The 26,616-nt window shown below is 43.5% G+C and overlaps 2 protein-coding genes across 8 annotated transcripts in view; one reads left to right on the top strand and one right to left on the bottom strand.

The window, feature by feature from the left end:
• magi3a (membrane associated guanylate kinase, WW and PDZ domain containing 3a) overlaps positions 1 to 9,565 on the top strand; it is an 86,274-nt gene extending 76,709 nt beyond the window's left edge. For 2 of the 6 annotated variants that reach the window (XM_052034629.1, XM_052034632.1), the window contains 6 exons: positions 14 to 199; positions 1,608 to 1,716; positions 2,014 to 2,158; positions 3,653 to 3,796; positions 4,818 to 4,956; positions 7,130 to 9,565. In XM_052034629.1, coding sequence (XP_051890589.1) covers positions 14 to 199; positions 1,608 to 1,716; positions 2,014 to 2,158; positions 3,653 to 3,796; positions 4,818 to 4,956; positions 7,130 to 7,761 — 1,355 coding nt within the window. In that variant the 3' untranslated portion in view covers positions 7,762 to 9,565. Of the gene's footprint in view, positions 1 to 13; positions 200 to 1,607; positions 1,717 to 2,013; positions 2,159 to 3,652; positions 3,797 to 4,817; positions 4,957 to 5,289; positions 5,375 to 7,129 lie in introns of all 6 variants that reach the window. The other 4 variants (XM_052034630.1, XM_052034635.1, XM_052034633.1 and 1 more) reach the window with 3 other exon arrangements.
• Positions 9,566 to 10,139: 574 nt separating this feature from the next.
• On the bottom strand, positions 10,140 to 26,243 carry LOC127580804 (protein PHTF1-like). Of its 2 annotated transcripts, XM_052034703.1 has the most exons (19): positions 26,103 to 26,243; positions 25,311 to 25,371; positions 24,449 to 24,505; positions 22,328 to 22,411; positions 21,866 to 21,935; positions 21,262 to 21,420; positions 20,999 to 21,155; positions 19,819 to 19,891; positions 19,231 to 19,392; positions 18,950 to 19,039; positions 17,694 to 17,900; positions 15,925 to 16,053; positions 15,277 to 15,549; positions 13,724 to 13,855; positions 13,065 to 13,151; positions 12,146 to 12,301; positions 11,796 to 11,891; positions 11,075 to 11,200; positions 10,140 to 10,807 (listed from the first exon to the last, which is right to left on the bottom strand). In XM_052034703.1, the coding sequence occupies exons 2-19, from the start codon at positions 25,353 to 25,355 to the stop codon at positions 10,790 to 10,792; spliced, it is 2,121 nt and encodes a 706-aa protein (XP_051890663.1). In that variant the 5' UTR covers positions 25,356 to 25,371; positions 26,103 to 26,243; the 3' UTR covers positions 10,140 to 10,789. The 2 variants fall into 2 exon arrangements, with proteins under 2 accessions (XP_051890663.1, XP_051890664.1); XM_052034704.1 differs by lacking the exon at positions 22,328 to 22,411.
• Between the last annotated feature and the right edge of the window lie 373 nt (positions 26,244 to 26,616).

Genomic DNA, 26,616 nt, shown 5'->3' on the forward strand with positions numbered 1-26,616 from the left:
GCTTTCCTTGTAGCAGTGCCGCACAAAATCGGTCGCATTATCGAGGGAAGCCCAGCCGATCGCTGCGGGAAGTTGAAGGTGACGGATCGTATCTCGGCAGTCAATGGCCAGTCCATTGTCCAGATGCCCCACCATGACATCGTCCAGCTAATCAAGGATGCAGGCCAGACAGTCACTCTTACTGTCACTCCTGAAGAAGGTAGGCGGTCAAAAGCACTGACCGGCGCTCGAGCTCACAGGAGTGAGTCACTCAACCTATATTTCCTGTGGTTCGTGAAAGTCCAACCTGCAAGTCCTAGGCCCTGATTAATCTGTAGATGTCGCCTGTTGCTGATGCCAACACATCCTGGGACTTGGATTTAGGACTTGGCCATCAAAGAGGCAGCCTTGCCAGGGATAGCCCCTTCTCCCAAACTTCTAGGTCCCAGGTAATTGAAAAGGGGCACATCCAACAAGTGGATGTCTGAGACTTGAGGGATAGATTCCCAAAGCTTGGGCACAGTGTCTGGTCTTACTATAACTTTTACCTATCCATGCCTTTCAAGTTTACATACAACTCTATTGTGGTTTCTTTCGCCCTACTGCCGAGAGAGTGGTGAAAGAAGCTAGGGGTGGCCTACCACTCCCATAATCTGCCTGCCAGCTTTGTTCCTTTGATAATTTGATTGTGGCATTCTGACCTATTGCATTCATTTTCTGTACGATCTAAATGTTAGCGCTTTTGATGCCAGCTTCTATTTGTGTTGGTAAATGGGTCACCATGATTCAAATATCCAGGTTATCATGCCCAAATACAAAGTTATGTCCCTAAGCACTTTATTGTCCAGTGAAGTACATTTGAAATGCAAGCTGTATTATAATGTGAGGTGTCAGTTTAACATCACCTGAAAGTCAGTATCACCTCTAGTACATTCTGTGCTCTATTGGGAGTATTGGACAACATTGTTCAGATCTCTAGCGAAGTACATAGTCACCTGCTGGGAAGGCAAGTGTAAAGATCCTTAATGTCTGACCTTGGCTTCAAAGTATCTGCTACTGCACCAGTGAAGCTTTCCCATTTCCCACACTAATCTTCCTTTGGCAGAGAAACATTGCCAATCAGCGTCCCGTTGTGGATAGTTGTATGCTGCAGACTTGCGTCCACTGGGAATTTATATAAAACTTCAGCATCAGATTTCACTTAGGATTTTTGTGGCAGGGGAGACAGAGGCAATGCTCCCCTGGTCTGGGCCAGATTTGAATTGGATCACAAAGTTGACGGACTGACCACCTTAATTCCACTGTGCATTCAGGATCCCTCTGATAAACTGGTATTGTGAAGTGTGGCACGAATCTATGCAGTGCAAGCTGCTGAGAACTGGTGCAGTTCTATTGGGAGAAGCCTTGCCCTCTTGCTCCAAGTTCTTGGAATGATGGAGAAGGATTATTTCCTTCCAGGATTGTTCACTTCGGTTGGCCTGCAGCATACAGTAGCTGGTATACAGAACTCTGGCCCAGCAGCACCTGAACTTGTGGAGCATTGACTTGCCAGTAGATTCTTGCTGAATGTTCTTTTTGAAACAATGAGCTCTCTAAATCTATTAACGCACCTTCACTTTGTCTTCAAGATGTGACTGGCCCTCCTTCAGGAGGCAGCTCAGCCAGACAGAGCCCGGCCTTGCAACACAAACCCATGGGACAAACTCCAACGCTACACGTCCCAGCACAGGACAACAGGTGAGAGGCCTGGTCACTCTGTGGCTCGAGAGCGTGTACTTGTGAACTCGTAGACTGTTGTAGTGGAGCAGGTTAGCCTGGGCTTGGCCGTCAGTGGTTTGGTGCCCTCCTGTAGCTTTGATTTTTCCCAAATGGTGTGTTCCTCGTTGTGCCTGATGGGAGGGTTGCATGGAGAGGTGAGCATTGGGAATGGTGTGTCGGGGCAGTGAGGTGACTGGGTTGGTGAGGGTGGGGAAGGAAGGAGGGATTTGAAGTATGAGATGATTGGGCTCATACTGTTAGTTTTCTGTTCAACAGCAAGACGGACACAGATGAAAGGGGCAGTGGGCAGTCACGTGACTTCGTAAAACCACCTTCCTCTAACTACAGGCAGCCAGCGTCCGATCAGTACCTTCAGCCAGCTGCCGACAGAGAGACGTGGACTGCAGGCGGCAGACCTCAGGTACCGCCCATACTGGCTCTTTTATTGTAATCCATTGGCAAAAGCATCCAGGGGTTTGAGGCCAAGATCTTACGTCTCCCACCATCCCATTCACCAGCTGACCTAGATAAATGTTCTCTTCCTAATTTTCAGATTTAACCCAAAAACGCAGCAGTTTCCATCTTTGCCTGTATTTTCCAGCCTAAAAATTCTGTTTTCTTGGATGAATGTAATTTAGTTGTAGAAGATTTAAAAGCAAGGAAGTTGGACTAGACCTCAAATCACTAGTTAGGCCTGAGTTAGAGTATTGTGACCCATTCTGGACACAGTGTTCTAGGATGCCTAGTTCTTGGGAATGGGCACTCAGGCGATTCACTAAAGTAGTATTTGGGATACAGAGCCAGTGAGAAGCTGGGGTTGTCTTCCCTTCAGAGCTGAGTTGGGTTAAAGAGATATGCATAACTGAATGGCTTCAATTAAATACAGAGAAACTATCTACGTTCAGACTATTGCCGGGAAATAGAGTACACGAATTTGGTAAAAGAAAACAACGTTTACGGTGTTGAAATCAGGCACGGTACACGGTAGAGTAGCAGTTAGCATGACGCTATTACAGCACCAGTGACCTGGGTTCAATTCTGGCCGTTGTCTGTAAGGAGTTTGTACGTTCTCCCCACGTCTGCGTGGGTTTCCTCTGGGTGCTCCAGTTTCCTCCCACATTCCAAAGACATATGGGTTAGGAAGTTATGGGCATGCTATGTTGGTGCCGGAAGCGTGGCGACACTTGCGGGCTGCCCCAGGAACACTATACAAAAGATGCATTTCACTGTGTCTTTCGATATACATGTGACTAATAAAGAAATCTTGTATCTTGTAATCTGGAATGTGCTTTCTGAGGTGGTTGTAGTCACTTTTAAAAGGAAATTGTATAAACATGGGGAAATATTACCAGATCTTGGGGGAAGGGGATTAATTGGATAAATGTGCCAGGGAACTGACACAGCTATTGGGTCAAAGTGTCTCCCTTTGAGTTCGATGATCTTAACTGTGCCTTATTCTGATTAGCCCAAAAAGCGTCCCATGGTGCAGTAACTTTTACTGGTCTATTAATCCCAAGATTGCATTCAAATCACACCTCGAGAAATGAATGTTTCAAAACTCTGATGAGCCAGATAGGGTAAAATGCACACAATATTCTGATGTTAAGTCCAATTGGTTCACTAATGGCAGGGAAATGTTTCTGCCTCTGTGACTGCAGTTCCACAGCAGTGCGGTTGTCTGGTTGACTTGGTCTGCCCTAGTATGTCATTCAGTCATACCAGACAGGGCAAATAGGACAGTTAGTAAATGCCAATGGCCTTCCCAGTGTCACTCACATGAAATGTATGATTAAAAAGCATGATTAAATGTTTAATACTTGGAACACAACTTGCCATCTACTGTGTTACTTGTTTGGGTTTTAAAATGCTGCAAGTTGTCTTCCTTCTCACTCCTGGCTTCTATGTTTGCAAACAGAACTCTGAATGCTTCCCTGTTGAATTGGAGAGGGGGCCCCGAGGGTTTGGATTCAGCGTTCGTGGTGGCAAGGAGTACAACATGGGACTCTTCATCCTCCGGCTGGCTGAAGGAGGTGCAGCATTACTGGATGGCAGGATCCAAGTAAGTTCTTTAAAGCAGATCTGCTTCAGTTGTAGAGGAAATGGCATGCCACACTTGGGTTTACAGCAACGTCACTACAGGTAGCCCCGGGTTGCGACAGGGTTCCTGAGAACTGTTCATAACCTGTATTTTGCTTTGTAAGTTGGAAACAAACAAAAAGAGTGTTGGGAGAGGATCAGGAAAACAGCTGTGACAGGAGAGCAAGCAGATGTGGGAAGGGCAGCTGCCTTGTGGCCTCCCTGACTGAGTGAGTGGGTCTGCTCAGCTCTCCAAGCTCTGCTTTGCTGGATCCAGCCCGATCATTGCCACTGAAGGGGTGACAGAAGAGAAAAGGAATGCAGAAATGCCCATTCCCACCCAGCAGAAGCTGCCTGCAGTCCCGCAGCAGTCGGCAAATCCATCCCGCCAGTCCCCCAGTCGCTCACTCGTATGTGTGAGGTGTCCATAAGTTGGGTGTTCATAACCTGGGGAGGGCCTGTATGGTGACCCTCACTCTGGGTACCTCTGGCCTGGGTTCTTCATCTCTCGGTGGTGGGTTGGAACTGGGATTCATAAGCTGGGGAGGGGAGATGGTGTCATCTGAGTAGTGTTTCTGTTATGGAGCAAGGAAACCCTCAAAATGAGAGAACACGTGACAGTTAAAGCCAGCTGTGAGAAATGATGACTGTTGCCTTTTTAAATACTGCAGAAGCAAACTTGCTGTGTTGCAGAGCATTCTTTGCACATTACCGTAAGGAATGAGACTGATTTGATAATGCAGCTGTAATGGACCAAATGATTTGCTCAGTGCTGAACATGCTATATTCTGATTAGCCTAAAAGAGTCCAATGGAGTAGTAATGTACTGGGTTATTAATTCAGATCTGCCCTCCAGCAGCTTCCTTCCCCCTGCACTGGCTCACTGCCCATTTTTGTAGATGTCTCCGAGTTGCAAGATGCATGATACCTTCCTCATTTGCCTCCCGTGACACATCCATCTCAGTCAGGTGTGATTTATCTGTCCCCTGTTTCCACTCTTGCAGGTTGGCGACCAGATTGTTGAAATTAATGGCGAGTCCACACAAGGAATCACACACAAAAGAGCCATCGAGCTGATTCAGTCCGGAGGCAGGAAAGCGCATCTTGTCCTGAAGCCAGGCATAGGTCAGGTGCCTGACTTTGGTGGGTTTCCCTTTCAGTCTTAATTTTACAGAACTGTAATATAATAAATGATTGGGGTGGGGGTGGTCAGTAATATTAAAGCAGTGATTTTTGCTTCCACCACCACCCAATCCACCAAATGATATGGAGCTGAATGGTGCTCCCATCATGAGGCAGTAATGGCTAGAAGATTCTTTTGAAGACCCCCTTCCGTCTTGCCCCTTGGTCTGTGTGTATCTGTCTCTTCGACCTGCTCTTGACCACTGGCTTTGCAGAAATGTGATCTTCTGTGGAACTTTTATTTTTATTCTCATAGTTGCATTTAGTCCTAGGCTTCTCCCTCCCCTTCTCTAGGAATGGCACCTTGCAGCCTCTCGACATGTACGACTCATGAGCAGCGCTGAGGCTTCACATCTCCTCTCATCTCTCCTGGGACCTGGTAAATCAGCACGTCTTTTACTTGGTTTTTATTCAGACTCTCAAACTTTTTTGCAGTTTTGATTCGGTGTGTGCATCTTTCTTTCTCTCTCGCTCTTTTCTCCACTGTCTTCCTGTGTACCTCACCAAGTTCCTAATCACATCCTCGTGGCAATCCTCGCTCTGCCCACTTGCCCTTCTACAGAATCCTGCAGTCAGTTTGAAACTGAACTGAAGGAAGTTCTGTGTTAACACTTCAACTTTGCTTGAGAGCAAATGTTTATACAGCACCTTTCCTGAGCTCAGCATGTCCCAGAGCACTTCAGTCAATGAAGTACTTTTGAAGTGTAGTCATTGTTGTAGGAAATGAGACAGCCAATGTAAGCACAGTAAGGTTTCAAAGAAATTGTGATAAAATTTCTGATCAGTTTTTAATGCTGGTTAAATCTAGCCAAGGACACCAAGGATATGGATCCTGCTTTTCTACAGAATGATGTCATGAGATCCCTTGTACTTGCCTAAGAGTGATATTCAATGACCATTCTGAAAGATGGCATCTCTAACAGCAGTTTTCCCTCTACTAGTGTGGGAATTTTGGCCAGGATTGTGTTCAGGTCTCTGGTGAGTGACCTGAACCCACAACCCTTGACTCCAAGGTTAATGAGCCAATACTAGTTCAAGCACACAGGTAGAGACGCAAATTATTCCACCTGTGGGGAAAAGCTAGATCTAGCAACCAATAGTTACAATTCACTGCCGCAAGGAGTGCCATCAAAAGTAAAATACTGCAGATGCTCCAAATCTAAAATAAAATCTGAAAATACTGGAGGCACTTGGGTCAGGTAGCATCTGTTGAAGAGAAAGAATTAACATTTCGGGTAGATGACCTTTCATCAGAAATGGACTGTTAGGGCCAAACAGCAGAAATATTTTAAGGAGAAGCCAGAAGGAGAATGTAATAGGAAGTTTATACCAAAAGACTGAGATGATGTAGATAGGCTCCGAAGGAGTTCTTGTGAAGTATAAACACCAGCATAGACCATTTGAACCAAAGGCCCACTTCTGTAATGTTGCATTAAAGAGCTCAACTACAAGACATGACATTCACTTGCATTGCCTCTTTGAATGGTCAGAGCTCAGGTAAGTCCATCCCACCACAGCTCACCTGCTGCTCTTGTCTGCTTTTACCACTAGACTAATCTAGTGCTCTCCTACCACCCCTCCCCCCCTCCCCCCCGAATTTCAACTCCTGTGAAGCACCTTGGGATGTTTTGCTATTTTAAAGATGCTATATAAATGTTTCTCATTCACTGGCTCCTGCTCAAATGTTTGAATCTTGAATTAGCTTATTTTATACTAGTTCGCTAATACCCCTCCCCCCCACCCCTTTTTTTTTGGAGGACATTGATCAACTAACTTCTGGGGCTGGAGCCCAGATCAGGTATGGATAGCAGATCCCTTTGTGACGATCTGAACTGACGCTTTGTTGCAGCTTTCCATAAAACTTCAGTCATTAAATTCACTTTCACTCAAATCATACCATGACGCTACTGTTTCCCCTTCCTTCATCGACTGCAGTCTCTCGTCTCTGTTGCCCTCTACACTCTCCTTTGACCTCTTCTATCCTCTACATTATGCATGGTTGGGAGGGTTGTAGGGTGTATATGCACTGGTAAGGGGATGATTTGGGATTGTGTGTGCAGGAGAGGTTTTCATCGAAGTTAGGTATACCATTTGCTGCTATTCTAATCGTCATTAAATGCGTTGCATTTTCTAGACAATCTGGATACCCAGGACACTCCATATTCCAGCCTCCAGGAACTACCCACTGCTCCTGAAGACCCGCCATCACTATCCTTTCCACATTCCGCCCCAAACCTTACTGATCCTGAAAAGACTCCTTCAAAGGAGAAGCCACAGAGAGAACAAGAGCCCGGAACCAACGTGGTGGGCAGACGGGAGGCGGGGGAGGAAGGTCGCGCCGAGTTGGTAATGGAAAAGGTGGAGCCGGGGGAGAGTGCGAGCAGCCCGAAGAGAGCGCGGCCGCCGGGCAGCTCCGGGAAGGCCCAGAGGGACGAATGCAAGCAGCGGGGAGTCGGCGGGAAGGAGCGGCCGGCGGTAGGAGGGCGGGGGCGATCGCGCAGCCCGCCGGGCAGGGCGGCGGAGGGGCGGGCCGGCAGCCCGGAGAGCGGCCAGAGGAAGGCGGGCACTGAGCGGAGGCTCCCGGCGAAGGGCAGCGGGCAGGGAGCGGGGCAGAGCCGCCCCGGCAACAGCGCGAATCCAAGGAAAGGGGAGCACGACGGCTCAACATTGCAGCCCAGCCCAAGGGCAACAGCAGCACCGACCGCGAGAAAGGCACTGATAACCCCCGGGCCCTGGAGAAAGCCAGATGCTCAGAGGCCCGTGTAACAGAAAACAAACAAATTATATATGTTAAATTATTTTTTTATAAACTTTGATTTCGGTTAAGCACCTGTTGCATCTTATTTAAAAATTCTGTAGCTCAATCGATGTTCTCTGCGGAAAAAAAACTTTGTCCAAGTGAAGGAATGACTCCGGTACTCGGCCGTTGGGTATACTTGACTGGCTGCGAAGGAAAGTCTGTTGGGGTTTCCCTGCTTTGCAAGTTGTTTACTTGGAGGTGTGCGCTTGTGATCCACTTTCCCTGCCCCCGCGAGTTAGCAGTTGCCCCCATCCGATTGCAGTGGCAGATTGGCGTAAGATTCACCCGTCACAGGTCGCTCTCCCCCGTGGGGTGTGACCTGTCGCTCTGTCTGTGAGCAATTTCAGGCGGCGGGGCATGAGGCTATCACGTGGTATCCGCCTGTAACATCGAGAGTAGAGTCTCGCCACTGCTTTGCAGACCTGAAATCAGTAGTTTAAGAACAAACATCTTGAACGTTAACCAGCGTAGTTATTTGTTTCGTTTCATACTTTTCAGCCTGGGCCAACCGTGCGGCGCTTCAATCATTGTTTCCTTTAATACGATCTTGAAATCTTCCTGTCGCCTGCTGTTGAACTGAAATAACTTGGTATTCTCACCACCATTGAATGGCAATCGCTTGGCTGCTAGTTTCAGTATCTGCGGGCTCCTCTCAATCAAAAGGATCTGTGAAATTTTGTGTGCGATTCGCTGCTTCCTAGACTGACCGAGCTGAGTTGGTCAGACTAACGAGCAGCGACATCTGCACAGAACATATTCCATGGAGATTAGCGATTATTTTGTTCGCGGTATAATTCCAATGCAGTTTCTTATAAGCATCTTCAGTACTTTGGTGACAGCTTTTGTTTAAACAAGACGCATCTCCCATACCAACCTGTGTTGGGAGTTTCACCCGGCTCCAATGTTAGAGGATTGGTACGCACATAAGCTTCCCTCTGTTTTATCCATGTTCTGCGCCCCACAGAGAGAGGTGCTGTAGCAAACACTTGCAGGTCGTTTACGATCTGTAACGGATTAATTCTGGAAATCATGGCTGCGATAGAATAGATGAGCCGTTTGTAGCCCGTTGCTCTCTGGAATGACCTCCCCATACCTGGCCAATGCCCGCGCTCTTTCTCTTTACCAACACCCCTCCCCCTCCTCCACCCACAGTGTAATGTGCATTCTCTGACTTAATCATGTTGAACATTTTGTATCTCTGCTACATAACTTGCATTGCCCTGCAGGGAGATGTGTTGCCAATAAGTATTTCTGTTACCCTCCATAGCACTGTATGTTCCTTTTTCTACCCTTCCAGCTAAGAAACAGTAGGAAATAACGACCCTGGACTGTGAGTGTGGTGCAGGCAGTGTCTTGTGACCACTTTACTGTTATATTTCATATGCGATAATGTGTAAAAGTTGAATTTAGGAAATCATGCAGAAATGTTTTGATATTCCACACAGCTCATCCACCGATGAGCTCCAGCTTTCACTCCACAGTGTTGTCTGAATTTCCTTGTTGGTAGAGTAGCTATACTCATTGTTCCAACCCATCAGTAACATACAAAGCATCTTGCAGACTGTACAGTACTCAAGGCATGGGTGTGGCCTTTGAGTAAAGCTGAACAAGCCTTGAGTTGTTGGTTGTAAATTTTTATACTGTACAGTCTCTATAAATACTGTCATTAGGGAGAGATCTGTAAACCCTCATTATTTTTTTATGTATGACATGAAAAATGCAATCCTTGGTCATGGTGTTGAACTGTTGCACTGTAAAATAAATCTTAACTTTCAGTCTTTGTGTTTCAAATGGTCAAGATCAAAGTTTTCTGTCTGGATGCTGTTTAAGGTTGTGCTGCATTTGAAGTGACTTTGCTGAGAATTGCAGGATCAAAGTAAGTATGTGAGTTTTTGGTGCGCTTCCTAATCTATGGGTTTAGTACCCATTCCCTACCTTTCCTGTCTATAATTCTTTTCAGCAAATTATATCCTCTTTTACAATCTTCAAGTAGGTTGTATACTAACATTGCTATGCTATCAGTTCATAGTTAATGATGGAAGCCTAGGTTGATTCATTTCCACAGACAATAATTAGAACTGGCATGTCTTGTGGCGTCCCACAAAGTATCCCCTTTGCTTAAACCTTTTCATTTTCATATGGTGAGAAGGTCAAATGTGCTACATAAGTCAAAAGTTCAGAGTTAGGAATAGGTGTGAGAAGAGATAGTATCCCACCAAGGTTTGCAAATAAATGTTGAGTTTCACCCCTGTTCTTTCTGTTCTACTGCATTCTGTAGTTCAACTTGGTTGTTAGTGTAATTCTCTAGTATCAGCCCATTTCTTAGATAACAGATCAAATGAAAGGTAGCTAGAGTAGAAGCTTTGCTTTATTTTGAAAGCTAAGCTGGCAATAATTAGAACTGGCCAATTTCACCTTTTAACATTACAGAACCAACCTGTGACTTACAATTGGCCACTAGGCCAATACTTAAATAACATGATTTTAGCAGCACCTTCTGTCCATGGATACAATAATTATAGTACCAGCCTTGGGCTATAGTTTTACCTGCTCTGCAGGATCTTAAATCAAGCATTATACCACACACAACTGAACATTATACCACGATGGGACATTTGAAATTCAGCCAGGGCATGTTTAAAGAGGGATGGATGTGGAGGAAGAAATCCCACAGGTCTTTCAGTGTCTGCTGGGATTTCTTCCTCCACGTCTATTCACTTGTCCCAGTATGAAAGTACAAATGGTTAAAATAGGCTACATTTACTTGTACAACCATACTGGTAAAGAACTTAATTTGCTTTTGTCCCTGGATCTTCCACATTTGCTGGTGAAAGCAAAAATCTAGTAGGGAGAAAAATGACAAACGTTCTCCCTTCTGTGTTCTGGTAACTTGAGGGGGCTGTTCATATTACCAAATCAGGTTAGTTGAGTAGATGGAACATTCTTCACCATCTTGGACAGTTTAGTTATCTTCTCAGCTTCAACTCCTGCAGGTCACTTGATCTTCCACAGCTAGGAGAAAGAAGCTTCCATTAACTGTTTCATCTAGCCAAATAGCTGTTTTTTAAAAAATATCTTAGACTGTAAAATTCATCTGCTCAACATTAAGTACTGTTAAAGGTGGAACTTTGACCTGGTATAATGGAAGATTCGGCAAGATTCCATTCAGTCACGGATCTCACCTTAGAACAAAATATTTGTGAAGGGAGAAAGAATAAGTATAGAAAATGGGGGAGAGAACTTCTGTCATGACTAATTTGTATATCTGCTATTACTCACCCTAAGATTGAAGCCCAGCAAATCACTGATCACTCCAGAGACAGCAGACAGAATAACAACCCGGGTAATGTTGTATAGCAGTGGATTTGTGGTCAGTCCATATAGTCTGAAAGGAGAGTCCAGCTCCTATAAGGTAAAATTGATAGATACTTTGTCAGCTATAGCGCAGTACCACTGACCAAGAGCTGCCAAGCCCCACAGTTATTTATGTATTACTGCTACATTTCTTACACCACAACTGTCTGTCTAAGTTGAGAATCTGCCTTGGTTTAGTGTCTAGATTAGAGAATGAAAACTTCTCTTTTCTAAAATGCATGGAGGATATTTTTTTCCCCTGATGGTAGATTAGGCTTTGGCTTAACATGTCATCCAAACCATAACTCCAATGGGGTTCTCACCCCAGCTTTGACCTAGAGTTTTTTGCTGCCCAGCTTATGTTGGTTTCTGTTCCCCTTTCATCCAAGGAGCTAGTATGGTAAGAGGACAAATTTGTTTAAGATCAACAATTGCTGCAGCATTCTTCACAGTACACTCATGAGAAGGCTGCTAGAAATTCAACAACAGGACCAAGATTTTTTGTTAAACCCATGGAAAATATGACCCAGTTTCCTACAGATCAATTAACCAGCACAAAAGGGAAGACTTCGTGTCAATAAGTAACAAAGGCTTTTGTGTAGCAGATCAGATTACATACAACTGACAGAACATGCAAACTGCTTACCTTCAGTAATTTTGTGGCAAGTTTCAACACATTGTTGACAAGGGTAAGCTGTTCCTTCTTGTTGGGTTTGGTCTCCATTTTAAGGTATAAATTGATCTATTGAAAATAAAAGCAGGGAAGTGGTAATGCAGCAGTCCATAATCAGCCTTCTCCAAAACTGAAAAGTTTTGTTCTCCATTTCCAAATACTTTTCAGATTTGCCATAAGAATAAAAACAATCTCCACAATGGCAACTCCCAGTTAATGAGCCCTGGAGCAATGACAGACTGTGGGAACATCATCCAAATTAAGATTCTAGGGAAATGAATGTCCCAATAACTGGCTCTGGTGATGTAAAGGTAGGCACATACCTGTTCTGTGAGCAAGATGGAAATGTTATTGTATTTTCTACTGACTTCTGACCCCAAGGTAACTAGCCTCAGCAGGAAAACAGCCAGTGATGCCTCCCAGATGAGGAGCTCCCAGTTATACAAGGAATCCAAGAAGCTGCTGTGACCATGAAGGATCTGGATATTAAAATTAGTTGTTAGAAAGGAACCCCATCTAACATAAGACACAACAAAGGCAGTTTCTTTCAGCATAATCCGAGAACACTCTCCTTCCCTTTGATAAATATAGAACATGCATTTACATAGCTTTTGCAACCACACACAATGGCCCAAAGCACTTTACAGCTAATATACATTCAAACTGAAATTACTGTTGTAATATTGCTGTGCACAGCAGGTTTACATAACAAATGTGATATGACCAGATACTATTTGAAAGACAAATACTAGCCTCAGGACCCCAAGAGAATACCCTGCTCTTTAAAATACTGTTTTAGGAATACAATCATCAAATGGAAGCAGAGAAGGCCAAGGATTTACTATCTATCTCACTTCCAGTTGCATATTGACAGCATTGTAATGGCCTGGATTACGGGCTCCAGTGCAAGAGTGGAACTTCACCCACAACCTAATGGCATTATAAATGTAAGCTTTGACTTTCTATTCACTATCATTCTAATCATTAAAGAAATTCTGGTTACAAAGCAATAAAAAAAAGCTGCAAGTCTGGTTGTTGGTGAAGGTTAACCCAAAGAAGAATATGAGAGGTTTGAGGTTCAAGTGATACAAGAAATAACAATAATGAGCCATATCAGAAACTCAATGCCCTTTCTCCCAACCACAAGCTCATTTAAGACATTTTCCCAGGAATCTGGCCATACCATAGATAAAAGAAAAAAAACACTCTCCTCAATAAATTGAAACAAGTTTCAAGTGTTACCTGTGCACAGCAGACAAAAGCAATGGACAAAGTAAGCAGGAATGCTGATGAAACAATTACATCAACTGACCGTTGAGGGCCCCGCCTCTGTGAATGAAAGAGACAGACCATAAAATTGCCTGAAAAATATAAATAAAGGTAAAAAGGGTCAAGAGAAATAAAAATATAATAGGATGTGGAAAAAGAACAGCCAGTGGTGAGAAAATTATCAGCAGAGTAAGCTATATAGTGAGTAAAATGCAGAGACGGAATAAAAGAAAAAAAACATACCAATTATGCAGCTGAGTATTTTGCCATGACTTGAAAGACAATGGATTATATAAATGGTAATTCTCAGAATTGAGAATGGGACCAAATTTTCAAACCTAGGACTGATGGATCAGTTTTGTTTTTATTCAAACAACGTGATCCCTCCGAAGCTCCAGGACTACAGGCATGTAGGGCACAATTTCTCAAGCTCCCCACATATTTGGTGAACTTTTTAAATGCTCTTTGCTGGAGGAAGCCTGCTTAAATTGTGTTCTAAACATATATACTTGCAAGATAAAGGAGGCTGCTGGTAAATAACCCAACTACCATTATTAGTAGTTACTCAGATCACTGGAAACAACTCATTAAATTCACGTCCTGTCTGCATTATTCATGACCTTTGCACTTACCTTTAGGTATGAGCGAAGTGACAACCACATCTTAATATTCTGCACTTTTTTCAGCCTAAAATGAGGGATCTCAGACTTGCGAGCCTTCCGAGCTGATGTCAGGTGACTGAAGAGCTTGGCAAACAGCAAGCGCTGTGCAGAAATAAACAAAGACTTGGGCTTTACCCAGCTTGTATAGAACATACATCGTCAAAAGGATGTTTAACTTAACAAAAGCCTTGCTTTCCAATGATATAAAAGGTTTTATAACAGAAGTGGCTCCCAGCTGTCCTTGCATTTGTTCTGGAGGTTTAGCTGTATTCTACTAGGCAAAAACTTTATGAATTAGAATGGTCACAATCTTATTCAATGTGGTATAATTTACAGATTAGAAAACATCTGGGCAAAGTAGTTTTTAAATTGAATTTGTAATAAGAATGCAGAACAGTAGAGCACAGGAACAGACCCTTTGGCACAAGATATTCTGTGCAGACAATAAGGGGCTGTAATTACACAAGTTATTAATAAACACAACAGAAATAAGGAAACATTTCTTCACCAAGGGTAGTACTTATTAACAGAGGGAGTGCAGACACTTTTAAAAGAAAAATAGTACAGGAAACAAAATGGAATAGAACGATGTACAGAAAGTCTGAGATCAAGGAATGGAATAAGAGATGCATGCAGAGTGCACATGTGAGAACGAATTAGTGTGGCTGAATGGCCTACATTCAATATATTCTCTGGAACCTAGGGAACTGAACATTGAATGGAAATCTAATGGCACCAGGGTAGTTTCATGAAAAATTGAAATAAAAGGTTTTTTGCAGTAACTGCAACCACAAAGATGTTGGGGAGCTGGGTGGAGCAGGGGAGGAGGCAGAAAGAAAAGGCATACCAGAATCTCAAATTTTAAAGAGGCTTAAACACAATTCAGCCAAGGGATCACATTCAGTGTGATGCTTGTGTGTATTATTATCTTGTTATGATTATTTAGGGTTCGACACAGCAGACATTTGGCCCCAGTGAGTAAATGCTAGTGTTAGAACGACTTGCATTCATTTAGGGATGCAGTAAAACTTTCAGTTATCAAACAAAACTTAACACCACATCTCAACAAAAAGATAGGTTTTGAGGAAATGATTTAAATGATCACAAGTGCAGAACTTATGTTTGACACTTCCAGAGATAATAGCCCAGGCATGGACAACAATGGTGGAGCAATTAAAATTACGGGGTACCAACTTGCCCAAACTGAAGGGCTGAATGAGGTTACAAAGATAGAAGGATTTGAAGGATGAAAATACTAAATTGGGGCATTGCCAGAAGGGGAAGCACTGTAGGTCAGTGAACCCATGGGAGAAGAGCAAATGACACTGATGAACGAAATATGGTCAAAGTTCTCGACAGTGGAAAATAGGAAGCCAGCCAGGAAAACACTGGATTAGTCTGAACAGTCAGAAGTTTAGAGATAAGAGGAAAGGTGAGGATATCAGTGGATGAGTAGAGGAAGGGGTGGGTTGGATGATATCATGGAATGAGGCCAAGTTAATTGATGTTCCACCTTTGCTCACCTGCTTATATGTTCTCTCTGCCACACAAAGAATGAAGAAAAACATCCACATCAGACAGAACCGCTCCAAAATGTTTATCAGTACTAAGACGATGAGAGGCCCATCAGGCTTCCCACCACAAGTGATTGTCAGTAACTCAGGGATGGAGGATGAGGCTAACTGGTCCAGGTTTTTCTGTTGGAAAAGGCGAAATGCATAGGGTAGCACCGTGAGGACAGACGTCACCACGTATCCCAGGATCCGGTAACCATTATGCTGCTCAAAAGTATTTGCCTGTTGGTAGAAAATATAAAATATAAACAGAAAAACCACTGGAATACAGGGAGAAATAGTATTGGATAAATATAGAAATCACTGTCCCTCAAAAAATCCAAAAGCTTTGTCTATAGTTCAGACACCTTCAAAGTATCTCAACTCTCAATTGATTTAAGCTATCCCATCTCTTTAGCTGCATCCCACCCACACTCCTTTCCACCACAGTAACCCCACAGCATCCGCTGCATGCCACTCAAAACCAGAGACAACTTGCCCAGAAATCCTCTTTCCCATACACAACTACCCTGTGATTCACTGTCTCTGGTCCATCCCAGAGAGAAATTAGACTCCAAGACACTTCCAAGATTCAGCAAGTTCACTCTAGAAACATACCCGCTTCATGATCATTCCACTAATCTCCAGGACGGACATATCAAACTTTTTGCATTCATTTCCTTCCCAGATAACGGCACTGACCCTCTCCGAGCTCTGGCTGCTGCTGTGCAACCAGTGCAAGTGGTTCTGAAATTACAAGTTAAATAAAGTTCAAATTCAAATTACAAAGCTACCAGTGACTGAAATCAAGCAAAGTCATCCTTTAAGTGAGGAAAGCAAAGAGCTCGGAGGTTCGTAGGGTTGGAGAGAGGGAGGGGCAAGTCCATGGAGGGGATGAGGATTTTATACCACGGCCAAACTAGAAACTAATACAAGTCAGAACAAGAGATACTACGAGCAGGAGTGCTTTACTTCTGGAACACCCCCCAGCTCAGCGGAGATGACATGACATAATTCAGAGAACATATAGTTAGATGAAAATGTTGGGTGGTCACTCATTCAAGCACATACCCGATGGTAACTAGCGTCTGGTAAGGATGGACATTCAGGAGAATTCTCCGTCAGCATCTTCTAGAGAGAGAGCTTCTAACTTGAATGTGCCAAGCGCAATGAGCAAAGCAGTAATTTCTATGTATTCCAGTTTAAGCTCTCTCAATCCCTTTCCCGTATCTGGTGGGTATTAGTGGAGTTTACTTCTAAGTACTTTGTGAAGAGTTTGGGTTGCCCAGGAATACATTGGTGTAGGATAAGAGTTCCTTACCTTCCACTCCACAAACCTCCGCATTAAACAGATCATCCTTCACAACTTCTGCCGCCTTCAATGAGATTCCACCATCAGGGACATCTTTCCCTCCCCTTTCAGCACTTAGAAGGGAGCATTCCCATCGCAACTCATGGTCTGCTCTTCAATGTCCACTAACCACTCCCTTTCTCGTGGCACTTTCTGTAATCTCTGCACTAATGTATTCTTGGATACTGAATCTGCTCTCTTACTTTGCTTCTCACCTTCAGGGACCCAATCAGTACTTCAAGCAATTCACTTGCATGACTTCTAATCTAGCGTCTGGCATTTAGTATGGACAGCACAATCTCCTTTACATTGGAGAAGTCAACCATATCTTTGGTGACTGCTTTGCAGAGCTCCTTCAGTCAGTCCACAGGGGCAACCCCAAGCTTTCACTCTGATTCTCCTTCCCACTCTAACATCAATGTCAGTTGCCTCCTGCATTGTTATAATGAGGTCCACTTAAATTTGAAGAACAGCAGCTCATCTACTGTCTGGGCACATTGCACTTTTCAGGACTCAATGTCAAATTCAACAACTTAAGATAACTTGTTTTTTCTGTCTGTATCAGAACTGGCCAGTTCTGCCATTTGCAATGTTAGTTTCTCCTCAGTTTATCCTCTCTCCACAGACACACCCTGACCTGGGCATTTCCAGCATTCTACCTTTGGCTTCAGCAATGCCTTGAACCCACATTTTACACCTTTACCATGTCCACTTCTTTGTCCCCTCATTAATCTATTAACTAGACAGATCCATAAACATTGGGATCACCTTGGGAATCCCGGCCTCACCCCATCAGATATCCCCTTTGTCCCATCCATCCCTCCTCCACCCTCTGTAAATTAAAAACCAACTTATTTTCTTGCTTCATTAGTTCTGTTGAAGGATTGTCAACCCAAAATATTAACCCTGTTTCACTTTCCACAGAAGCTGGATGATCTCAGTGTTTCCAGCGGTTTCTGATTTTATTACAAAAATGCAAATTACAGTTGCTATTAAGCATGTTAAAATTAGTTACACACAGATCAGCCACACTCACCTGTTCATCCTTGGACTCTTTCTTCTGCAGAGACACTCTCTGCACACTCTCACACTCACTCTCACTACTGTAAGAGGAATGGCATCGAGGCCCATTTAGGAGATCATCCCAGAGCATATCCTCAGTCTCTGACCCATGCCGACTACTCTCTGAGTCCTGCCGGGAATTACTGCAGCTTAGGGAGCTGAAGCTCATGTAGGAATTATCCTGTAAATAAAAAAAAACACTTATGATAGAATGTCTGTTCCTTCGAGTCCACTGCTCACATTTATTGTCAATTCAGCACAATAACCAGAAGTGAAACTAGATACTGCTTCAGTTACCCATAACTTAATCCTAAACAAGTTGTTAAAGAAAACTTAAAACTTCTTACTTGAACACGAATCAATGTCATGATCAATTTGTACAAAAAAAAAATCCCGCCATGATTAAGAATAGTAACAATTAAATTTGTCTTTTTTTAGTGTTGATTCAATGATAACCAGAAGCCAAAGAGAACCTGCCTTTTCAATTCAGCTTGAGAAGAGCAGGAGGCTGAAAAATACTGGGGTGGGTCAGGGCAGACTAGGTTTAAGAAAATGGTTCTGGTTTGTGTAGCAGCCTGAAAGAGCTAGGGATCAGCCATCTAATGAAGGAATATTCAGAAAGATCCCAAGTCTCAAAATTATTTAGAATTTAATTGAATTTATACAGCCTTTTTACATACAGGTCTACTCTGACACTTCTAATTCACGTGAGAGTTATCTCACCTATATCAACCTGCCTTCGATCAGTCTAACCTTGCTCTCTCATATCAGGCTACCCAGCTTCCCCTTGTGAAACTAAGCTATTTGCCTCAGAGTTGCAAACTCTAACCACCCGTGGTAAAGTTGTTCCTCGCGCATTCCTGACTGAATTACAAGTAGTCAACATATCTAAGACGCATATTTGTAGAGGAAGCAATACTAAATTAACCCCACCAAACATTAAAAGCCACTTATCAGGGCACCCCTCACCCTATTTTTTTTCTGGAGAGTCCCAGCCCATTCATTCCTAACCCATCATTATTGTAAATCTTTTATCCTTACATTTTTTGTTAGGACCACCCCCCACCCTACCCCTCTTAGACAGTTTCACCCACTGACCCCGGGAGTCCTTTGCTCTCTCCCATCCTCATTCAATGTGTAGACTGAGAAAGGCAAACACCTACAGTGTCAGATGACCCAGCCTTGGTCTAATGGCAGACACTTTGATAAACTCATTGTTGCAGTTCATACCTGATTTGGGGCTGTAGATTCAAACTCGGAGTCCTGCAAGCTGTCAGAGTCTCGCTTTGGAATCTCCCACCTCGGGATTCTGTCTCTGCCCTGTAAATAGAAGAAAAATTGACTGCAGTAATGAAGGCAGGACTTGGTGCAAGTTGCCCTTGTCTAACATCAATCGCAGTCTGTAATTACGTTGGGTGTGGGTGGTGCGAATTAAGCAGAAATGTTTGTGAAGATGTGGCTTTACTGTCAAGAGTGAAAATGAGAGACAGAAAGAACAAACTCCAAACTACCTCTGAGACCCCAGTTGTTTTGACCTGTGCACTTCTTCGGAATCGTAACATGCTCAAAGTCCCCTTCACCCTTTGCTGGGTTAGCAAGTGTCGTGCTTGGCTCTCCGTTTCCTCACTGGAATTTTCCTCTGAACCTCGATTTGTAGTTCGGTGCTGTGCATCCTGAGAACAAGACATAGAACTTCAAAACCAGCTATATCCCTGACTGAACTATACAGAGTACAGAATCAAGTAAACAGGTCAGGCCAAGAGCTAAGTTCTATCAGGAAGTGAAATATATTTTACATTATCTGTAATTACAAAAGAGGAGATAGCTCCATTAAACCATACATCATTATCAATCTACAGATTACTTCCAAATCATCAATTAACCAATAGCTGAATTGTGTAGCATTAACTAAGCTACAGATTAATCAATCTCCAAACAAACATATCTGGAATAAAAGTGTATAAACTGGATTGAAGTACGTCAGCCATGACTGAGCCAAGGCATGGGCTCAACAATTGAATATCCTCTTGTTCCTGCTGGCCTTCATAATTTATGGATCAGGTGCACCAGACCTCTTCAGGTATGGGCCACAGACTTACTTTCCCATTGTTGGGCATAGGGATCGTAGAGCAGCGTCCAACCTTTCTAGATAGGTTTCTTGTTTGCGTAGTTCTGAGAACAAAGGAAAACACATTTCATAATAGAATAAAACAGAGCACCAGAGATCCACGGAGAAGGGCATCACTGTTAGATTCTAAGGTCACGAATACTCATGATGAACGCCTAGTCTTATCATTTCCAATCTGCCACGTAAAATCCCCAGGTCTCAAAGGAAACGCAAACTGAATGCTGAAACGCATCACTGGGTGGATTGGAAAATCGTGACATCATGCTCAAACTGGATGATCTCTTGATCAGAAAGCATCACATGTACTGGGACCAGTCCTGAGAAAAGTTAACAGCGAATTCATTCAATACATTAACCTTGGGAAACAAGGTTATTGGGCCTTCCATTTTTGTTACAGCTCTCTGAGTTATTCAATTAGTCCCACACCCTGCTCTTTCCCTATAACCCTGCAAAGAAAAAAAGCCCAATTTCTTGTAAGTTCCCATTGCAAAAATTCTATCCATTTTCTATACAGTACATGCTACTTTAAAACCTCACTGCATTAAAAATCCCTCTTTTGCCAGTTATCTTAAATCTGACTCCTCTGGTTTCCAACCTCCTGCTAGTGGAAATAGTTTCTCCCATTTCTCTATCAAAGTCCCTCATAGATTTGAGCACCTCGATTAAACATTTCTTAACCTATTCTGTTTCAAGGATAAAATTCCAGCTTCTTCAGCTCTATATTATTAGTTTCTGAACCTGATATCATTCCGATAACCTCCAGTGTTCCCTCTTTGAAGCTTCTTAAAGCTTAGTTCTTAAATTTGAACAATCCTTCCTCTAAGGCCTAACAAGCAACTTAGAAAGGTTTTAGTATTAGTTCCTTGCTTTTACAGCTTATACTTCTTTGTAAAACCAAGGGTCCTGAATGCATTTGCAACAGTTTAGACAATGTGGATCACTGACCTCATCACAATTCTGTCCCCATCCTTAAGCAATCCATTCCACTTGTGCTTTTATTCAAATTCTTATGCTGACATTTATACTGGAAACTTAAAAAATGTGCATATATTCATGATATTAAACTTGGGAATTACAGGACAGTTTCTGTGTGTTCATTTTCCATTGCTTTAAGCTTGGTGACAAACAAATTTGTTCATCAAAGACCTCACCTCCTGCGCTTCCCTCCATTGGTGGGTGACGGAGTTTGCCTCTGGGTTGAGACTATCTGGCAGTGGACTGTCCCCAGAATCAGCATCAGAACCATGGGGCTGATGATTTCACTGACGTACAACACTGGAACCAGCAAATAAAGGCCGACTGCAATCACTTGAAATAAAACAAAATATACAATGGAAGCTCTGTCGTTTTACACAAAGATGTAAATAAAATTACAACAGGAGGGTATATATTCCAAAATGTTCACAGAACCTACCTTCCAAAAAGTAGAGAAGCAGAAGCCATGCAAAGATGCCCAGTGAAGTTACCTGGATCCACCACTGACAGAAAAATGGAAAGAACAACACCCGTACTATGCCCTTCCGTGTTAAAGCGGTCCATGGACTTTCAGGTTTAGCTTTGACAAAAGTTGATCCTGGACAATGAACGTAACCAGTTAAAAATGTAGCAGCTCTTACAGGGAACAATAAAAACATTCCAAAAGGAGATACCAAACATGAAAGGGTATAACATTGGGAAAAACTGACCAGGAGGAGATGTGATTTCAACGGTACTTTTAAAATTCTGTATTACAAATCATTATACATAGCTATTTGATATAACTAGGCCATTTCAGAGGGCAGCTAAGAGGTAAGAATTAAATTATGAGTCTGGGAAATGAGGATAGGATTCCTCTATTAAATAACATTACTGAGTCAATTGTATTTTTTGACAATCTGATTGGTTCACAGTACACTAGCTTTTCATTTAATTAGCTGAATTTAAATTCCCCAACTACATGGTGGTATTTGAATGCGTCTCTCTAGTTTATCAGACAGAGGCTAAAAAAAATTAGGAGAAAACACCCTCGCCGGTCTCACCTCTTACAAGGTCGACATCAATCAGGTCAGACTTTATTCGGCCAGTCTTTTTAGGTTTACTCCGCAGACCCTGGAATTTAAGCAAACAATTCTATTTACTTCAAAAGGTCAACTGCATCTGTGATAATGATAGGACTGCCAGGAGGCTGTGCTTTGCACATTGCATTTGCACTGAGCCCTTGGTGTGCCAACCTGGAGATGGCCAGCTACTCAGACTAAACCAATCAGGAAACAAGGCAATTAATTTTGTTTAGAGTATTCACTCGTACTTCTCACTCCACAAGATTGACTCTTACAGTTCCCAGTCACCAGGGATGGACACCATTGATTTCACTGTGGTCATTGGGAGATTAATGTGTTCCAAGAAATCTCATTTATAATTATTTTCTAGTTTTCAGGAACAACTTGTATTTTTACACAGCTTAAGATCCGCAGTTCAGATAACTATGTCTGAAAACATACACGATTTGAATATATATGCAAACAGGATTCCCTCGAAAATTCGTCACGAGCTTCCTGGTTGTGAATTTCCATGTGCTGCCAGACCTTACACATTGGAGAAATACAACAAGTAAATGATTTATAAATGTTTCACGTACATACATATAAATGACAATTACATAAAGATATCAGGTATACAAAAGAACCACTGTTAAAGACTGACTAAGTTTACTAACTGCATTTCAGATAAATCAGTACTCCAATAAAATCACCTGAGGTGAAGTCATTGATCCCCGAAGTGTTACATCTAATTCTCTCTCCACAGATGCTGCTTGGCCTGCTGAGTGTTTCCAGCAGTTACTGTTTTTATTTCAGATTTACAGCAACTGGAGCCTTTTGCTTTTCAAAAGCTATACTCCAAATGGAATTCAGACTGAGAACACTTTTTGTAGTGCTCTCTGCAGAACCTCAAGCAAAGTTGTACACTCAAGGCATGTGAGAGATTTGGACAGACAACAAGTGTTATCAAAGATGTTGCATTTATGGAACATCATGGAGAGAAATGTAGCAAAGCAGAGAGGTTTAGAGACAATGCTGATGCTTATGGCTTTGACAGCTGTAGGTGTAGTAATCAATGGTGGAGTGGTTGGAATCAGGGTTGTACCAAGGTGAAGAGTATAGATCCTAGGGGGTTGTAGAGCTGCAGGAGATTAAAGAGTGACCACAGTAGATATTAAAAAAAAAATCAGAAATTTTAAAATTGAGTTGCCAACTTGGTGCCAACGTAGACACCCAGTGTGCACAGAAGTGAAAAGCGTGTGAGATTTGGTGTGAGATTATATTAGTGCAGCAGACTTTCCCTCCGTCTGCCACACATTGCACTCCTGGTACTGGAGACATGGATGGTTAGGGAGTGGTGGCTTGTGTACTCATGGCTCACCATCAAAAGACCTTGGACCACCACAAAAGCAGCAAGGCACTGAGGCTCAATTTGTTAAAGTCCAAACTCAGCCAACAGGATTTACTGATCAGCTGCGTCAACCTGACGTAGGCAAAGGTAAATGGGGGTGCATTTTGGTTACGTCATACCTGTACCCATGTGTTGACCATAGCTGCTCAACCAAACAAGCGATGTCCATGACACATACTTACTGATTTGTACTCAGCCCACTAGCCAAGTAACTGATACCCACTAGTCATGCACTGGTCAACCATAGAACAATACAGCACAATATAGGCCCTTTGGCCCACCATGTTGTGCCGACCTTTAAATCACGCCTAAGACTATCTAACCCCTTCCTCCCACATATCCCCCTATTTTAAATTCCTCCATATGCTTATCTAACAATCTCTTGAATTTGACCAACGTATCTGGTCAATCGCCGGAAGCAAGGGAATTCTGGCCAGATCTTGCAGAGAACTTCTGGCACTTCTCCACACAATCGCCACCAAGCCTGGGATTCTCATGCAAATACCAAAGTCCTAAACCTCAAGTGAGTCTCGTGCAGGGCTTAGCATTCAGAATGAGAGCAACTGGGGAATGCAAGCTGACAGCAGCAGATCTATAAAACACAAGTTTGTACTTCCCAGAGAGGTCACAGTTAGCGCAAGTAGCTGGCAACTGGCCAATGGAAGTCCAATTGTTAATGTAACTGATTTTATTTCAAACTTTCATTTAAAATTCATGGAAACAGTCCCTGCAACCAGGAACCTTCTATCATTGTTTGGCTTAATTCTCAGCATTGCCAGTCCTTCCTCTGGTATTAACAACACTGCAATCGTCAATGGGAACTATACACAAAGTGCTGGAAGAACTCGGTGGGTCAGGCAGCATCAATGGATCCCTGAAATGTTAACTGTTCATTTCCCTCCACAGATGCTGCCTGACCCACTGAGTTCCTCCAGCGTTTTGTACGTTGCTTCAGATTTCAGCATCTGCAGTCTCTTATGCCCCCATCAATGGGAACTAGCTCACACTGCCCAATGGATTGATACTAAACGCTGGCCTTCTATTGAAAGACTTTGAAGAAATCCCAAACCAACTGGTCACAACCAGGAACACCATCTATTCTGACCTTACATTTCATCAGGGTTCTCAGAGACTTGAAAGAACAGAACATTTTATCAGAATGTTACTCCCACCTTAATCTCCGTCTGCTCAATCGACTTTTCCCAGATTTGTTGATCATATGCTCCAATCTGAAACAGAGCAAGTTACTTGGTGAAAGATTAGTGGAAACTTCTCATGATTCTTTTTGTTGCAGTGACATTAAATTCAGTCTTATAAATCAATGTACATAAAATAATTCACGAACGAAAAGCTCGAAATACAGAAATTAGAGCCAGTGACCATGTAAGTATGCAAGCATGTGCATGATCAAGTCTATTCATTTCTTAGTTTGTGTGAGAAAGTTGATATAGAAACGTGAAATTGCTAGAATCACGTCTGAAGTAAAATCCTGTTTTGCTGTTCAACCAGACAACCACCACCAACCACCGTGGGCTTGTTACACACCCATCACCCAATTAAATAAATAACTGCAAAACAAACCAGACTGAGACATTTCTGATGTTACATCTCGCACTGAATTGGTCAGAGTTTCTAACCATCAGGAAATGGTGAGCAGACTGGGCCTCTGTCATCTAAAATAGAGAAAACCAAAAGAACCCCTGATGGAGGTCTTTAAACATAAGATGCATAGAAAATTGTGGGAGAGACCAAGAACTGAGAACAATAAATGTAAGAGAGTTACGAATGAATCCAACATCTTTGGCCAGGAAGTGGTTCACAGAATAGATACATTTAAAGGAAACCTGCTGAGCATGTGAGAGAGAAAGAAATATAAAAAAATGATGGTTGATCAAGATGAAGTGAACAGGAAGAAGGCTCACGAGAAGCATAAACAGTGGAATAGTCTAGTTGGGGCAAATGGGTTGATTCTATGGTGCAAGTTCTATCAGCACCTAATTACTATCACATTGTCCTTGCATGTTTTGTACATACCTTTTTCTGGTACCAAGTTATGGTGTCTGTTGTTTTCCAGGCCATCTGTTGTTCATCTTACCTAGTTACAAACATTCATAATAAACCTATTCAGTTTTGGTCTCAGCATGTTACTGATGAGATTCTGGTGATGATCAAACATATCCCAAACATACCAACTATACACGGTATAGCAGCGAAACAAACAGCTGATCCTGCTCTCCCCACCAGAACACTCCCTCACCTTCTGATCCCCGGCCAAACTGTCAAACTCTTGCCTTCTTGCCCTCCGCATCTCCTCCGCCTCCTCCCTCGCCCCACCAAGATCCTCCCTCCACATCTCTTCCCCCCCCCAGGCAGGACCTTCCCTCCCCATCTCCCCCTCCCGCATAGCCCTCCCTCCTCCTCCCTTCCCACCCCCCAGGACCCTCCCTCCCCATCTCCTCCTCCCCCTCCCCCTCAAGGACCCTCCCTCCCCCCTCCCCCTCCTCCTCAAGGACCCTCCCTCCCTCCCTCCCCCCCACCTCCTCCTCTTCCTCCTCCCTCCTCCCTCCCCATCTCCTCTTCCCTCCCTCCACCCCCCCACATGATCCTCCCTCCCATCTCCTCCCCCATCCCGGAGCCTCCCTCCCCATTCTCCACCCCACCCGAGCCATCACCTCCCATCTCCTCCCTCCCCCTTCCCCAGCCCCGGCCGGGTCGGGTCGGGCCGCCCTGCCTGCCGGGGATCCCTCTCTCCCCCAGCCCTCCCCCAGTACCGCGGCGAGCCGCGGGCCCAGCCTGTTCCCGGCCCGGGCCCGGGGCCGCTCTCACCTGCTCCCGTCTCCCCGCGACCAGGCACTGGGCCGCGGCCAATGTCTGAGAAGCGCAGCCCGTTGCATGAGAGGAAGAAGCGGTCGCCTGATATGAATATTAACGATGTGTTTATACAACGCTCATGAATATTAATGTAGGAATATTTAATGAGACCACGACCCCGCCCGCTGAAGGAGCGGAAAATGGCTCAATAAAATGCTTCAAGATCCCCGTCTTTTTTAACCATTTAAATCTCATGGCTTGATATTAAATTTATAATCTTTATGTTGCAAAGTTGGCCGTGTAACTAAATGCACTGACTTTAAAGTCATAGAGCAGAGAAACAGACCCTTCGGCCCACCACGTCTATGCTGGCTCACCACGTCTATGTCCATCTATACTAATCCCACTCGCCTGCATTAAATCCATAGCCCTCTCTGCCCTGCTCATTCAAGTACCTGTTCAATTGTCTCCTAAAATTGCAAATACCAACTGCTCTGTATGAAAAAAATTACCCCTAGATCTGCTTTAA

Source organism: Pristis pectinata, chromosome 20 (genome assembly GCF_009764475.1).
Source record: "Pristis pectinata isolate sPriPec2 chromosome 20, sPriPec2.1.pri, whole genome shotgun sequence".
Lineage (NCBI taxonomy): Eukaryota > Metazoa > Chordata > Chondrichthyes > Rhinopristiformes > Pristidae > Pristis > Pristis pectinata.